This window comes from Mus caroli, unplaced genomic scaffold (genome assembly GCF_978045245.1).
Source record: "Mus caroli unplaced genomic scaffold, Mus_caroli_1 scaffold_9, whole genome shotgun sequence".
Classification (NCBI taxonomy): domain Eukaryota; kingdom Metazoa; phylum Chordata; class Mammalia; order Rodentia; family Muridae; genus Mus; species Mus caroli.
The window spans coordinates 76,487,544-76,502,430 of NW_028227264.1; the positions used below are offsets into that span (position 1 = coordinate 76,487,544).

Sequence of the window (14,887 nt, forward strand, 5' to 3'; positions counted from 1 at the left end):
TGCGCAGGTGTTTGGGGACCAGCGGACACTTTGCATGGAGCACCTGGAATAAACACCCAGCTGTCTGCTCAACTATCCCCCAGATGCAGCTTCCGTGCAGGCTGAAGGTCACATACTGTGCTGGGACCCAAGGCACAGACCTAGAATCAGTAGAGTGAAGGAACCCTGTGCCGTTCCTGTCTAGCTTGTCTCCTGATGTCTAATGTACTCCTCCCAAACTTGGCTTCAAGCATCCTTCCTCTGTTCGTGATGCTACACACCACTGAGGTGCTGACTCACTCCAGACTCCAAGGCTCTGCAGTCAGTCAGTCTGTCTGCAGCAATGGTACACTTGGCAGCCTATGCTCACCATGGAGCCTTGAGGTCCCTGTACCTTGTCTCTAAAGCAACCAGCATGGGCTGGAGAGATGGCTCAGCGTTTAGAGCACTGACTCCTCTTCCGAAGGTCCTAAGTTCAAATCCCAGCAACCACATGGTGACTCACAACCATCCATAACGAGATCTGAGGCCCTCTTCTAAAGACAGCTACAGTGTACTTACATATAATAAATAAATAAATAAATAAATCTTAAAAAAAAATAAAAAAGCAACCAGCAGGTCATAGTGAGAATGAAGGAGATTGAAGACATGGCTGAAACTGGCTAGGGAGACTAAGGCTCTGCCCCACTCTACAGACATCCCCCACCCTTGACTTCTTTCCCCTCTTCCTCCCCGGGGCTGGTGACCCCGGGAAAACAGCACAGGTTTGGAGTTCCTCCCCGGGAGACATCAGAGCCCAAGAGGGATCTCCGTTCTGTAGCCCTGAAGCAGTTCTAGGCAGCAAAGGCCAGGGCCCCATTTGAGAACAGACAGAATTGGTCTGGATTGAGCTCAGGTTAAGAACAGTCTCAGAGCCGGGCATGGTGGTGCACGCCTTTAAACCCAGCACTCGGGAGACAGAGGCAGGCAGATTTCTGAGTTTGAGGCCAGCCTGGTCTACAGAGTGGGTTCCAGGACAGCCAGGGCTACGCAGAGAAACCCTGTCTTGAAAACCAAAAAAAAAAAAAAAAAAAAAAAAAAAAACCCAAAAACCCAAAAACCAAAAAAAAACAAACAAACAACAAAAAAAAGAACAGTCTCAGGACAGAAGGCCCACAGCAAGCCACACGGCGTGCCAGGAGCTGAAGCCACAAAACCAGCTCTTCCCATCAGGCCAAGCTCCAGGTGGGAATCAGCTAGGGCTCCCAATATCCTGCCAGGGACACAGTGTGGGGAACATGTTAAGTGTGGAGAAGAAGCTCTGGCCTATACTCCTGCAGGCAGCAAAAAGCCTCAACATTAGGAAGAGGTTCAGCTGGACAGACAAAACCAGAGTTTCAAATGCTCACGGACGTGTGCCCTGCCTCCTATAGTTACAGCAATTACATCAGACAGCCATCATCAGAGCAGGGATAGAGTGACATATCAGGGATGAAGTGACTTTCCATGATGACAAAGGGTTAGGGGTAAGTCAGTTCCACCAGATACAGCAATCCTTGGCACACTAGAAGGACACACACGTGAGTAACACCGTGTCAAGTCACATGGAGAAGCAGATACGCCCACCATTATGGCCAGGACTTCAGCGCCTCCGCAAAAAGGAAGTCAGCCAGGACAGTGCTGAAGTCAGCAACACCATCACAATCGACTATAATGGACAGCTCTGTGGTAGCAGAACATGCGTTTTTCTTCGGCTCTCAAGGAAGAGACCACGTTCTGGACCATGAACATCCCTGACTTAAAGAGATCGTACATGGTATATTCTCAGATGACCACAATGGAATTAAATTCCATAGCTGGAAAATCCCCAAACACTTGCAGATTAAACAACACACTTATAAATAACGCACAGGTCAAAGAATCTGGAGAGAATTTTAAAAACATTTCGAACTAAGTGAAAATGAAAATAGAACTTAAGGATAATTGTGGGGTGCAGGGCAAATGGGGTGGGGGAGGGGGTGTCTGTTCTGACTGTGGTGGGGGCAGGGATTGTCTGTCCTGGGATGTGCAGATCAGAAGAGACTGAACCTAAGTGGATGCCTCAGGACATCAGGTAAAGGAGAGTAAATTAAATCTAAAATGAGAGAAGGAAGAAAGGAAGGGAGGGAGGGAGGGAAGTGAGGGAAAACGGAATCTATAAAGCCTAAAGCTGGCTCTCTGAAAAGATCAATGCCATCATTCAGTTTCTAGGCAAGCTAAGAGCAGTGCCAGGAATAGGAATGGGGTCACAGTAGATTGTGACCACTGCATCCGCAAATGGCATAAAATAGGTGAAATGGACCAACCTCTGGAAAAATACAACATGTACAACTCACACAGAAGAGACAGACTGCAAAGGTTCTATCTATCTATCTATCTATCATCCATCTGTGTATATATCTACCTAGGTATCCACTCACTTGTGTATGTGTGCTTATATGTATGTATCGAACATCCATCTATCTATGTGTATCTATCCAGGTATCTATCTATCTATCTATCTATCTAGGAATGTATCTGTCTTCTGTCTATGAAATTGAAGTTGCTAACAACTGTCTGTCTGTCTGTCTGTCTATCAGTTTAGGTGTCTCTGTATGAAAGTGAAATTACTACCAACCTTCCAAACTGAAAGACCCGGCTCCGTGGGCCCAGAGGCTCACTGGTCAAACCCACACTTTACAGAGGACATTATGCAATTTTCTACTATCTCTTTTGGAAGACAAAAGCAGAAGGAATGTGCCCTCGCTCATCTGTGAGGCCTGTCTTTCCCTAATACCAAAACCAGACAGACATTACAGAAGACAGAAACTGCAGATCATCAGCTCTCACAAAGGCAAAGATCCTCAGCCAGCGTTAGCAAATACAAGTCAACAACGGAGGAAGCCTCATCATTGACCCAGGGAGACTGTCCAGATGCGAACGCCTGCCCCAGTGCCAGGAATCTGGGGTATATCATCCACACCAGAGGTTAAAGGAGAAAAATCATATTGCTATGAGTGTTATGATAAAAACATATGCAGCGGGGGAGGGGGTGTACTTTTGGTGGACACATGCCAAGGTGTTTCCCCAGAGAATTCATGCCATGCAACAGATCTGGTGAAAAAGAGGTTTATTGGGGGGGGGAGGAGAGTGGGGACCTGGGGGACACACAAGTGGACATGTAGACAGAGGGGGAAGAGAGAGAGACAGAGAGACAGAGAGAGAGACAGAGAGAGAGAGAGCGCACTTGTGAGCTGATGGCTGGTTGTCCTTTTATCAGCAGCAACCACCAGGCGCACCTGGCAGTGGGAGGAGTGACGGGTGATGAAGCAAGCAGTTGCTAGGTCCCTGAGAGCAGGCTGGTGGACTTGCCTTTACACTAACAATGAATACTAGAGGGGACTTTCCTTAACTCAGTAAGGACCCCTAAAGAGCACAGACAGCTAATATCACTTAATAGAATTTAGGCAGCGACACCCCTCTCGTCATTCCTCTTCAGCATCACACTGGACGTTCTAGCCAGTGCAAAAGATAAGGAAAGGAAAAAAAAAAGATACAGATTGGGAACTCTCTTTGTAGATGCAATGATAGTCTTTGTAGAAAACCAACACACACACACACACACACACACACCCCTACCTCTCCTGGATCTAATAAGCACCATAGAAAAGTTGCAGAATATAAAGTCGATTGCTTTCCTATAGGCCAACAACAAAGTGTTGGAATTCAAAATTTTAAATATAGCAACATTGACTCTAGTCCCTGCAGAATGAGACAGGTATAAACCTAACAAAATATGTACAAGATCTGTGATTAAAAAAACAAAACAAAACAAAACAAAAAAAAAAACTCCACAAAACTCTGGTGGAAAAAAAAAAAAGAAAAACAAAAACAAAAACAACAGCCAATCAACCCAAGTGCTAAGGAAACCGAGTTATTCCACGCTCAAGGTCACAAAGGCTGAGGCGGCTGTGTTGTCAAGGTGCGGATACTTGCGGATACTGCTGACACATCCGTAGATTTGGCACAATTCCAGCCAGGAGGTTATTTCACAATGAACTCTTCTGAAGTGTGTACCGAGACAGCTTATGTGATGCCGAAGAAGGAATCCGAAACAGGAGGAGCAACAGGACTTGATGTGGAGCCTTGCCTCCAGGTCTAGTTGAAACAGTGGTGCTGTGATGCATAGACAGGGAGCCTTGGCAGATGCCAGTTGGCCTTGACAATGGGACGGAGGCAACGCAGAGAGGCAGAGGAGGTCCTTCCAGAAGTGCAGCTTGTGGATATCCACATTAGTTATTTCATTTTGTTTCTGGATATAACACCGTGACACTCTTTAAACACTTGTCATTAACTTCTTTATTTAACTTTATATCCAGAATGAAGCCTGCCTCTCCTTCCTCCCAGTCCCACCCTCACAAAACCCTTCCCCCATTTCTCCTTCCCGGTATGAAAGAGTTTATTCTGCCTCATCAGCCCAGTAGGCAGCCAGAACAGGAGATGGCTGGTCACTTTGCATCCACACTCACTAGGTGGAGAAAACAGGAAATGCGCTGAGGCTATGACCCCTCAAAGCCCACCCACTAGTGATGCACTTCCCCCTGCAAGGTGGTATCTCCTAGAGGTTCTATAATCTCACCAAACACCACCACCAACTAGGGACCAAGGGTTCAAATACCTGAGACTACAGGGAACACTTCTCATTCAAACCACCACCTACGGGCTGGAGAGATGGCTCAGTGGGTTAAGTGCACTGACTGCTCTTCCAGAGGACCCAGGACTCAATTCCCAGCACCCACGTGGAAGCTCACAACTGTCTGTAACTCCAGTTCCAGGGGATCTGACTCCTTCACACACACACACACACACACACACAGGCAAAACACCAATGCACATAAAAAAAAAAAAACAAAACAAAACAAACAAACAAACCCACATCATATAAATGCAAAAAGAAAAAAGAAGAACATAACACAGGCTTGTCACCCTTTACATTAATTCAAATAGAATCACAAACCTAAATATAAAATGCAAAACTCGGAAAGCCCCAGTTAATCACAGACGGTGAAAACTAGTTTTTTTTTTTTTTTTTTCTTTTTTTGAGACAGTCTCTTGTAGTCCAGGCTGGCCTCCAGTTCACTATGTAGCAGGAAATGACCTGAAATTTCTGATTCTCTTTATCTGCCTCTGTGTGCTGGGATTTCAGGCACACGACCTGGGTAAAGCTTTGCCACTCCTGTGGGGCTGAGGCTTTGGCTGCGTCAACAATAGACTCTCAGGACTCCGCCCCCGGGGGCGGGGCTTCCCGAAGACTGCGCAGGACCCTTTCCTTTGAGTCCTGTGTGACCACTCTTTCTTGAAAGACTATGGCTCCATCACTCACACCTCAACTTAAGAGGGTGGGCAAAGCTCTTTTTGGAGTCCAAATATGAGCGTTGACGAATGATTAATCAGAATGTACAAAAACTAGTAAACGTGACTTCCTCCTCCAGGTGTTTACAGCCGGAGACTGCCCGCCTACAGAGATCTCCTACCGAGGCTACTCCTGTCCCCTGTGCTGTACCTAATAATCATGATGAGGTCCCAGACTGCTGTCGAAGCCCTCTATCAAAGTGTGCACACCCACACTAGACTCCAACTCTCCTAGTCTATGTACGTCTGTCCTTTCTTCCTTCCCTTACCGCCCCTAATCAGAATTCCAGGGCAGAGCTCAAGAATCCTGAAATAGGGAGAGAAGAGGCAGGCGCTCAGTGCTCAGGGTGGCTGGGGCAGGTCGCAGGTAAGGATGAGAAAATACAGAGCAGGTGCTGTCGTGGAGGCAGTGGGTGCCTCATCTTGAGACTTGGTGGCTTAGATGGAGCTGCCTGTGAAGTGGACTTGGGAAGCAGGGGCACTTGGGGTCCCAGGAGTGTTTCTTATGTCGGTAAGGTGTAGGGTGTAGGAAGCGGGCATCTCAGTAGGCCCTTGGCTTTGGTCAGCGCTGAGAACATGCAGAAGGCTCCAAGACTGGTCTTCTGCGCCCTCTGGTGGTGATATCTAAAACTACAGCCTTGCTAACGGTTGGGTGGACTTGGCTCTAGGAACAGGACTTGCTCCAAGAATCTGGCTCTCAGGGGCACACCCTCTCACTCAGCCTGGCTTGCTTCCTTTCTTGGTTGATCTCTGACCCATTCCCTGACCTCCCCGTCCATGTGTTAGCTCGCAATCCCCAGGCTCTGCCAACTAGACCCACGAGGGCCGGGATCATGGTCTTACAGTGGGGACTCCATCATTTCTAGGAGTCATCAGCTAACCTCTTGCATCAGGCCCTGATGAGGGCTTCTAACCTCCCCAAAATATAGTCCAGCATAGTTCCATGTGGCCTCAGCTAAGCACACCTGTGGCCTCCATCACCTGTCAAGTTGGGACAGTCCTGGCCAACACCACAAGGATGTGATTTACACTGGCAACTCACTGGGCAAGCGCAGTGTGATGGTCACACTTGGTCACTTCTGTGGGGAGCCAGGGAAGATGTTCACGGTGTAGCACAGCAGCTAGCAGCACTGACCTTCCCCTGGAGGTCTCTCCTGGGATCACTTCCCTCTCAGGTGCCTGTGGCGTGTGGCAGACATGAGAAAGGACAAAACCCGGCCAGCGGCCATTCGTAAGCTTGGGTTCTACTCGTGCACCTTACACTCCTGCAACATCTAAGAACACCCAGGCCACATGGGAGGGACTGAAGTAGGCACGGGTTCTAGAGGCACTATCACCCTGTGGGGTGCTCTTTTCTGCCAGGCTAGCAGGGCCGGCACGGCTAGTGAACAAGCAGCTTCCGGTCTGCATGGGAAGGATGTGGCTTTGTGATGAGGCGGATGCTTCCTCCCTCCACAGAAGCAAACGGGAGCATGCCTGCACACCAGGCCCTCAGTGAGAACAGTGCAGGTTACCAAACAAAGGATTTCTCAGGCCCGCGTCGGGCTGTGAGATCAACAGGTACTCTGCCCAGGGGATGCCACGGCCAGTGGGGAGAGGTGACTAACGCCAACTCAGTAGAGCTGGGTGGCCTGATGGGCTAACAGGAGACTGAAGCAAAGACATCAGGTGGGGTGGGGAAGGTTGTGCTGTCACAGCTGGAGGAGCCACACCCGTCCCAGGGCAGCAGCTGTCAACCTGGACAGCCTTGGGAGAACTGGAGCAGGCACTTTGTGTATGTGGGTGGGGCAATGCTGGCTCTGTAGTTCACTGTGGAAACTCACTTAAGAGAGGCTGGGTACATACACGAGGCTTCAATAGGCCCTCTGCTGAGGGAAGGACAGACCTGGCCTTGGCCTCCCCTCTTTAGTGAGGAGCGAGCTCCTCAGGTTCTCCAGAAGGGCTATCTGGCCAGCAGTTCAGGTGCATGCTATACACAGGTCGTGGTAAGAGGTCCAGAGACCCAGACCACCAAGAATCGGAGCCCCTGGGGCGATCAGTCTTTAGACGATTTAGCCCACGCATAGACACACACTGGGAGATGGCAGACATCTAGCTATGGAAGCTTGCTGCCTAGCCTAGTCCTGTTTCTGCCCAGCGTCTGACATAACTGAGCGAGAGGAACAGCTGTCTTATAGTCCAGTGTTGTAGTAGTTACTGCCACCAATGCCAAGGGACCCTCAGGCTGCCTGGCCCTCTGAAAGAGAATGTCCTGGAACAGAGAAGGTGTGTACAGACCTCTGACAGACCAGTCTGACACTTCTCTACCAGGGACCACCAGGGTACCACTGTCTTCTACTTTCCTTCTTTACCCAGGTTATACAATCTCACAGCCTGGGGCAACTTCCCAGACCCAGCCAGCAGGCCCTTCCAGGGGCCCACAATCGGTGATTTCTCCCTTTTCCTGACAACTCAGAGCCGAGACTCACTGACACCTCATGTCACTGGGTACCGTTCACTAGTTTCACAAGGCCTGAGACATGGTTGAAAGGAGTTCCCATCGTGCGGAAGAGTTTATTCTGTGGCTACAGGGACCTACTACAGAATTCCCCTGGCTTTAGTTAGCGGTCTTTACTCTGGATCAGAGAGCTTTTCTTTATCCACAAACTAGGCACCTCTGGTTATCAGACAACTTAGAGCCTAAACTGTTTTCTTCTTTTAAAGCTTTAGCACCCTGACCTATCAGACCTAGGATCGTAGAACCTAAGTCCTTCAACCGGGCTCTGGGAAAGGTGCTTAGATCTTCCATGGGGACTCACAGTGAGGCAAGCCCGCTCCCCCACCCCCCCTTGAAGTTCCTGCTGCTGCTCAGGGCCCAGGGAGGGTCCCTGAGCTTCCTGCTGGTAGAAGCTCAGGCTGGACATACAGAGGCTAAGCTCCTCCTTTAGGCAGGAAGTGTCTATGCTCCTAGTAGCTAAGTGGCTCCTGTGTCCGGGCTGAAGCCATGGAGCACACGCCGGCCGGGCATGCCACAGCCATGGAGGCCAAGCGTGGTCCGGGTGGCGTTACTTTCCTGTGAGTTCCAGCACCTTCTTTACCATGGCCCCGATCCCGTCGTGGATGTGGTGGAGTGCGGTCTCACACATGAAGGCCGGGGTGGTGACCACCTTGTTTTTCTGGTCTACATGAGCTTCGTGAGTAGATGTTAGGGAAAATCTAGCACTTGGTGGGCCCATGGGCATCTCACGGGAAGAGCCCCGCCTGCCCGTCCACCCTCGGTCCTGCCAGTCCCCTGCTGCTGGATGATGTCACGCCAACAAGTCTGCACTGGCTGTAGGAGAAGCTAGCTTCTGACTCACAGGTACTCATCAGGAGGAAGAAACTGGTCTGGGGGTGAAACAGTGCCCGATGGATGACAGCTTGCATGCTGGCCCCACATAGGGGTGTAAAACACCGTAGCCAGCTCCAGTGGTGGAAACTGAGGGGCCACTAGAACCAGGAGCTCTGCCCACCACCCCACACTGCTCTAGCTCCATTCTATGGTCACCAGCAAGCAGCTCCTAGTCTTCTAGGCTACAGGGTCCTTCCCTAGCCTGTGGGGCTCAGGCGTCCAGCTGTGTGCTCCAGGCTGATTCAGGGCTGACAGGTCTCAGTGGGTGCAGTAACACGGATCCTCCTCAGCCAAGTGAGAAGCCTGCCTGTGGCATACGAGCTAGCCACGCCCCATGACACTGGCTGGCCCTGTTCTCCTGCCCAGGGGTTCCCTTGAAGTAACTCCTGTAGGGATGGCTGCCTGTCACCGTACCCTCGAGGACCTGATGAAGGGCAAGCCTAATGTGCTACCTGCTACCAACCGCACCACCCAGCTACCAGAAAGGATATGGTCACACCCTTCACACAGTGCTTGGCACCCAGGGCTTTGATGGCTTCCGCAGTTCCAGCATAAGGCCACTTGCCGCCCTCTTCTTGCTCATGGCCTACAGTGACCTCCACACCTTTGATCACTTTGGCTGCGAGGACAGGAGCGATGCAGCATAAGCTGAAAAGTCAGAGGAGTGTGTGAGCACAGCGCACATTGAGAGGGAGGACAGAGTGTGTGAGCACAGCACAGACAGAGGGGGAGGACAGAATGTGTGAGCACAGCACACACTGAGGGGGAGGACTGAGTGTGTGAGCACAGCACACACATTGAGAGGGAGAACTGAGTGAGTGCAGGGAGCACACAGAGGGAGGACTGAGTGTGTGAGCACAGGATGCACACTGAGGGGGAAGACTGAGTGTGTGAACACAGGATGCACACTGAGGGGGAAGACTGAGTGTGTGAACACAGGATGCACACTGAGGGGGAAGACTGAGTGTGTGAACACAGGGTGCACACTGAGGAGGGGAGGACTGTGTGTGTGAGCACAGGGCACACATGGAGAGGGAGGATTGAGTGTGAGCATAGAGAACACACTGAGAGGGAGGACTGAGTGTGTGAACACAGGATGCACACTGAGGGGGAAGACTGAGTGTGTGAACACAGGGTGCACACTGAGGAGGGGAGGACTGTGTGTGTGAGCACAGGGCACACATGGAGAGGGAGGATTGAGTGTGAGCATAGAGAACACACTGAGAGGGAGGACTGAGTGTGTGAACACAGGATGCACACTGAGGGGGAAGACTGAGTGTGTGAACACAGGGTGCACACTGAGGAGGGGAGGACTGTGTGTGTGAGCACAGGGCACACATGGAGAGGGAGGACTGAGTGTGAGCATAGAGAACACACTGAGAGGGAGGACTGAGTGTGTGAACACAGGATGCACACTGAGGGGGAAGACTGAGTGTGTGAACACAGGGTGCACACTGAGGAGGGGAGGACTGTGTGTGTGAGCACAGGGCACACATGGAGAGGGAGGACTGAGTGTGAGCATAGAGAACACACTGAGAGGGAGGACTGAGTGTGTAAGCACAGTGCACACTGAGGGGGAGAACAAGAGTATGTGAGCACAGGGCGCACACTGAGGGGGAAGACTGAGTGTGTGAGTGTAAGGAGCACACCGAGGGGAGGACTGTGTGAGCACAGGGTACACACGGAGAGGGAGGACTGAGTATGTGAACACAGAGTGCACACTGAGAGAGAGGACTAAGTGTGAGCATAGAAAACACACTGACTGAGAGGGAGGACTCAATGTGAGCACAGAGAGCCCACTGAGAAGGAGGACTGAGTGTGTAAGCACAGCACACATTGAGGGGGAAGACAAGAGCATGTGAGCACAGGGCACACAATGAGACAGAACACTGAGTGTGTGAGCACAGGGTGCACACTGAGAGGGAGGACTGAGTGTGTGAGCACAGCACACACTGAGGGAGGACTGTGTGTGTGAGCATAGGGAGTACACTGAGGGAGGACTGTGAATAGTCTAGTCCCCAGACTGTGAGGTTTGAGAGTCTTGCTTCAGATTTATGGCACTGGGCATCAGGACTTGAGTAGCTTTGGACAGAGATGGCTAAGGGGAAGGTGAGGGGCCTGGGAAGCCAAACTCTACACTGCCACCTGCTGTCCACTGTTCAGAGCAGCGGTTCTCAATCTGTGTCATGAGTCCTTGGGGGGGAGGGGGGGTGTTGAACAACCCTTTCACAAATGTAGCAAATCAGCTATCCTGCATATCAAATATTCACATAATGATTCCTAACAGCAGCAAAATTACAGTTATGTGGTAGCAGTGAAGTAATTTTAAGGCTGGGGTCACCACAACATGAAGAACTGTATTAAAGGGTCGTATCGTAGCATTAGGAAGGGTGAGAACCATGGCTCTACAGTGTCCAGGTACAAGTCCTCAGAGTGCAAGAAACAGCCCTGCATGACCTCTGATCTGTACCACGACCCTTAGGAGTGAGCTGCCCTGGTTGGGCATGGTAGCACAGGTGATAATCCAAGCACTCAGGAAGTGGATGGATCTCTGAGTTCAAGGCCACCCTGGTCTGTATAGCAAGTATCAGGCCAGTCAAAGCTGCACAGTAAGACTCAAAAGCAACAGAAAAAAAGGGAGCTGCCCTGACCCACAGGAGGCGGGCAGCTGTGCCCGATGTTCTAGCTCTGATCACTGGCTGGCCTCACATGGCTGCCTCACCCAGGGGCCAATCCCACCCCACTGCAACCGCCACACACATCCCCAAACCACCAGTCCTCACAGGCTGCTGCTGGTCTTACTGGGCTCCAGCGCTGGTGATGCTGCCACACTGAGAGCCAGCAGAGTCTGTCAGGAACTCCCACAGATTCCTGCCCTCCTTTTGAACCAGGCGTGGCACCTACCCAATGGGCTTCTTGGCCCCGTGGAACTCCTTCAGGACCCGCTCTACCTCCTTGTTAACCTTGCAGTCCTTTCCATCCACGGCGAATGTGCTCCTGCCGCGAGAGGAGAGGCTGCCCTCATCAAGTGTCCCCACAATCTGAGTGGCCCACCGCATACCAGAGGAGCTGCCCACGGTGTGGCCACAGGTCAAGTAAACAGCCTATCACACTGAATGCATAATGGCTTCTCTAGCTTCCAATTCACCAGCCAGCCAGCCAGCAGGGTGGAAGGCAAGAGGAGGGGGCCGATTTGTGACTGCACTCTGCCTTCAGAATCCAGGGACATCAAAACAAAAACAAAACCTCAAAGAGGGGGCTCTAGAAAAAGAAACACAGCTAGCTTAAGAGAGTAGGAAGCAAAGACTGCCCTGGTGATCTCGCAGAAATGCCCCCAGCCCACCCCTTGTAAAAGAGTAGATACATGTGTGGTGTAGACCCTTACTCTTGGACACGCACAGGTTTTTGGCAGCTCCAAAGCCTCCCGGGAAAATGGCAGCATCATGGTTAGCAGCATTGAGCTGAGCCAGGCTGGTAATCTTGCCTCGGGCAATCCTTGCTGACTCTGCCAAAACGTTCCTGGAAAGAGCAGATGGCACAAAGGATCAACGTGCAAGCATGGCTGGTACACAGGCAGCGCTGTGGGCTCACCCTAGTACTGGCTCACAGCCTCAAGTGAGCATGGAGACTAGTTAGCACTCCCAGGCAACACCTGGAGACAGTGACAATGGATTCTAGTGACCTATAAGTACAACAGGCATTGTAGGCTGGGGTCAGCAGGAACTGGAGGCCCACCAAGTATCCACAGCAGGCAGAATCCAGGGCTCCACACCAGGAAGGGGCTGACTAGGAAGCCATTTTTCAGGATGCCCAAAGCCACCTGAACATCAGATAGAGATGCAACTTCATATACACTTGTACAACAGGAGGGAGGGGTTAGATTCAGGGGCCAGGGTTCTGAACAGAGAAGGAAATCCCTAAAGACAGCCTTGGTAGTTAAATTGCAATTCCTCTCTCTTACCTTTTCAGTCTCAGCCCCTACCCTGCAACCAAGCCTGAGATAAGAAATGTTGTGGGCTGGAGAGATGGCTCAGCAGTTAAGAGCACTGGCTGCTCTTCCAGAGGTCCTGAGTTCAAATCCTAGCAACCACATGGTGGCTCACAACCATCTATAATGGGGTCTGATGCCCTCTTCTGGTGTGTCTGAAGACAGCTACAGCATACTGATATATAATAAATAAGCCGGACGTGGTGGCACACGCCTTTAATCCCAGTACTCGGGAGGCAGAGGCAGGCGGATTTCTGAGTTCGAGGACAGCCTGGTCTACAGAGTGAGTTCCAGGACAGCCAGGGGTATACAGAGAAACCCTGTCTCAAAAAACCAAAACCAAAACAACAACAACAACAAAACAAAATAAATAAATAAATCTTTAAAAAATGTAGTTGTGCTGGGCATAGAGTCAACTGCTTTTGATCCCACCAACACTTTGGAGGCAAAGACAAGAAAATCTCTAGGAATCCAAGGCCACCCTGATCTGTATATAGTGAGTTCCAGGCCTGTGAGAGCCAAACAGATTATGTCTCAAACAAACAAACAAACAAAAAACAAAAAACAAAACCTGAGGCAGTGGTAGAGTATGCCTCTTATCCCAGCACTCGGTAGGCAGAGGCAGGAGGATCAGAATTCAAAGCCAGCCTGGTCTAGAGAGTGTGTTCTAGGACAGCCTCTCTACATAGAGAAACTTTGGGAAAACAAAACAAACAACCCCTCCCTGCCAAAAACAAAGCAACTAGATAAAGGGAACACAGTACCACACAGGGACTAGCCAGAGCAGAGCATGACCACCTCACACCCAAAGGAAGGACAACAGTGGCTACTGCTACCCCTGTAACGGTCACGGGGAGGTCAGAAACATTCTGCCCATGGCCGTGTATTTATAGAACAGCCGGATGACAATTGCTTTGAGGGACATACACTTGATCACATGATCAGGAAGGCTACAGTATAGGAGCTGCTCATGGGAACAGGGCTCTTGCAAGGTCCTTTCCCTACCCATACCTGCTTTCCCTCTCAGAAGGCTCCCCCTTGGTGTGGTCAATCACGTGCATCTGAGGGACATCGGGAGCAAAGATCTGGACCTCAGCTCCCCCTCGGCTCAGGTGCACCAGGATCCTATATGGAGAAAATCCACAAAGGCATCACTTCCAAATGTGTCCTTCAGCCTCACAGCAAGTCGATTTTACAGATGGACAGGCACCAAGTGCTGGGGAATTCCTAGTTTATAGGACACCTAGTTGCTTTTACGAAGGCACGGCTCCTGCCGCTTACAGACCTTTGCAAGGTAAGGGTAGAACCAGAATAAGTAAGGCAGGCATTCTTTTACTGACTGATGAGCAGCGAGGGTTGTTGACTCCGCAGGTGTTGCATTTTGGGTATGTTCAAGACCCCAGCTTGCTGCCAGGTATTCTGCCTTCACCCAGGGTCCGGGTGGCATCTTTTATGTCTTGGCTGTGCTAACTTTGGCTTTGGACTTATCACGATGTGAACCCCCCTGCGCTTGGTCACGCTCTGACCATTTCTGCCTTTTAAACCAAGAGTGTTTACAAACTCTGAGGACTTACGCTGAGGCCTCATGGATCTCGGTTCCGTCATAGACTCCGCAGCCCGACAGCACCTGCAGGAAGAGAGGTACTGACGAGGGCCAGGGCCCAACACGGAATTACCAAGGGAGGGGAGGCTGAACACCTCCAAGGGCCGACCTTGGGCGGACAGCTGGTCGACCCCAGGCTGCGGGGACCGAGCAAGGGAAGGCACTCACCAATGCCACCCTGGCCCCGGGCCGCGGTGCGGAGCTGTGAAGGGCTGCGCGCTGGGAGGGAGCCCGATGGCACCCCGAGAGCGGTAGGAGGGCAGAAGCCAGCCTTGGCGCCACCAGAACCCTCACGGCAGCCATCGCGAAGGGCAGCCAGCCACAGCGGGTGTCAGGAGAACGTGCTCAGAGGGGCGGGGTCGCGCCTGGCCAATGGAGGAGTGCGCAGCAACCCCTTTCCGGAGAGGGCCAGTGGGTGGGGCCGCGTCTGCGCAGTGACCAACGGTGTATGGGAACCCAACCCCAGCACCTTTTACTTGAGCGGACTAGCGGGAGGGCGGGGCCGCAGACCTCAGGACACGCCCCCTCACCTACCGGT

General features: G+C 51.4%; 1 protein-coding gene across 1 annotated transcript; it reads right to left on the reverse strand.

Annotated features, from left to right (window-relative positions):
* Positions 1-7,911: 7,911 nt before the first annotated feature.
* On the reverse strand, positions 7,912-14,718 carry Gatd3 (glutamine amidotransferase class 1 domain containing 3). Its single transcript, XM_021175043.3, has 7 exons — positions 14,518-14,718; positions 14,321-14,373; positions 13,758-13,871; positions 12,158-12,277; positions 11,663-11,755; positions 9,250-9,406; positions 7,912-8,561 (listed from the first exon to the last, which is right to left on the reverse strand). Exons 1-7 carry the CDS (start codon positions 14,650-14,652, stop codon positions 8,433-8,435), a joined length of 801 nt encoding a protein of 266 aa, XP_021030702.1. The 5' UTR covers positions 14,653-14,718; the 3' UTR covers positions 7,912-8,432.
* Between the last annotated feature and the right edge of the window lie 169 nt (positions 14,719-14,887).

Excerpts from the sequence above, each read along its gene's own strand:
- Gatd3 (XM_021175043.3), bottom strand. The coding sequence starts at position 14,652 with ATGGCTGCCGTGAGGGTTCTGGTGGCGCCAAGGCTGGCTTCTGCCCTC. Across the intron at positions 12,278-13,757 it reads CCTTCTGAGAGGGAAAGCAG|GAACGTTTTGGCAGAGTCAG; the intron begins GTATGGGTAGGG and ends TGCTCTTTCCAG. Across the intron at positions 11,756-12,157 it reads TTTGGAGCTGCCAAAAACCT|GAGCACATTCGCCGTGGATG; the intron begins GTGCGTGTCCAA and ends CTCTCGCGGCAG.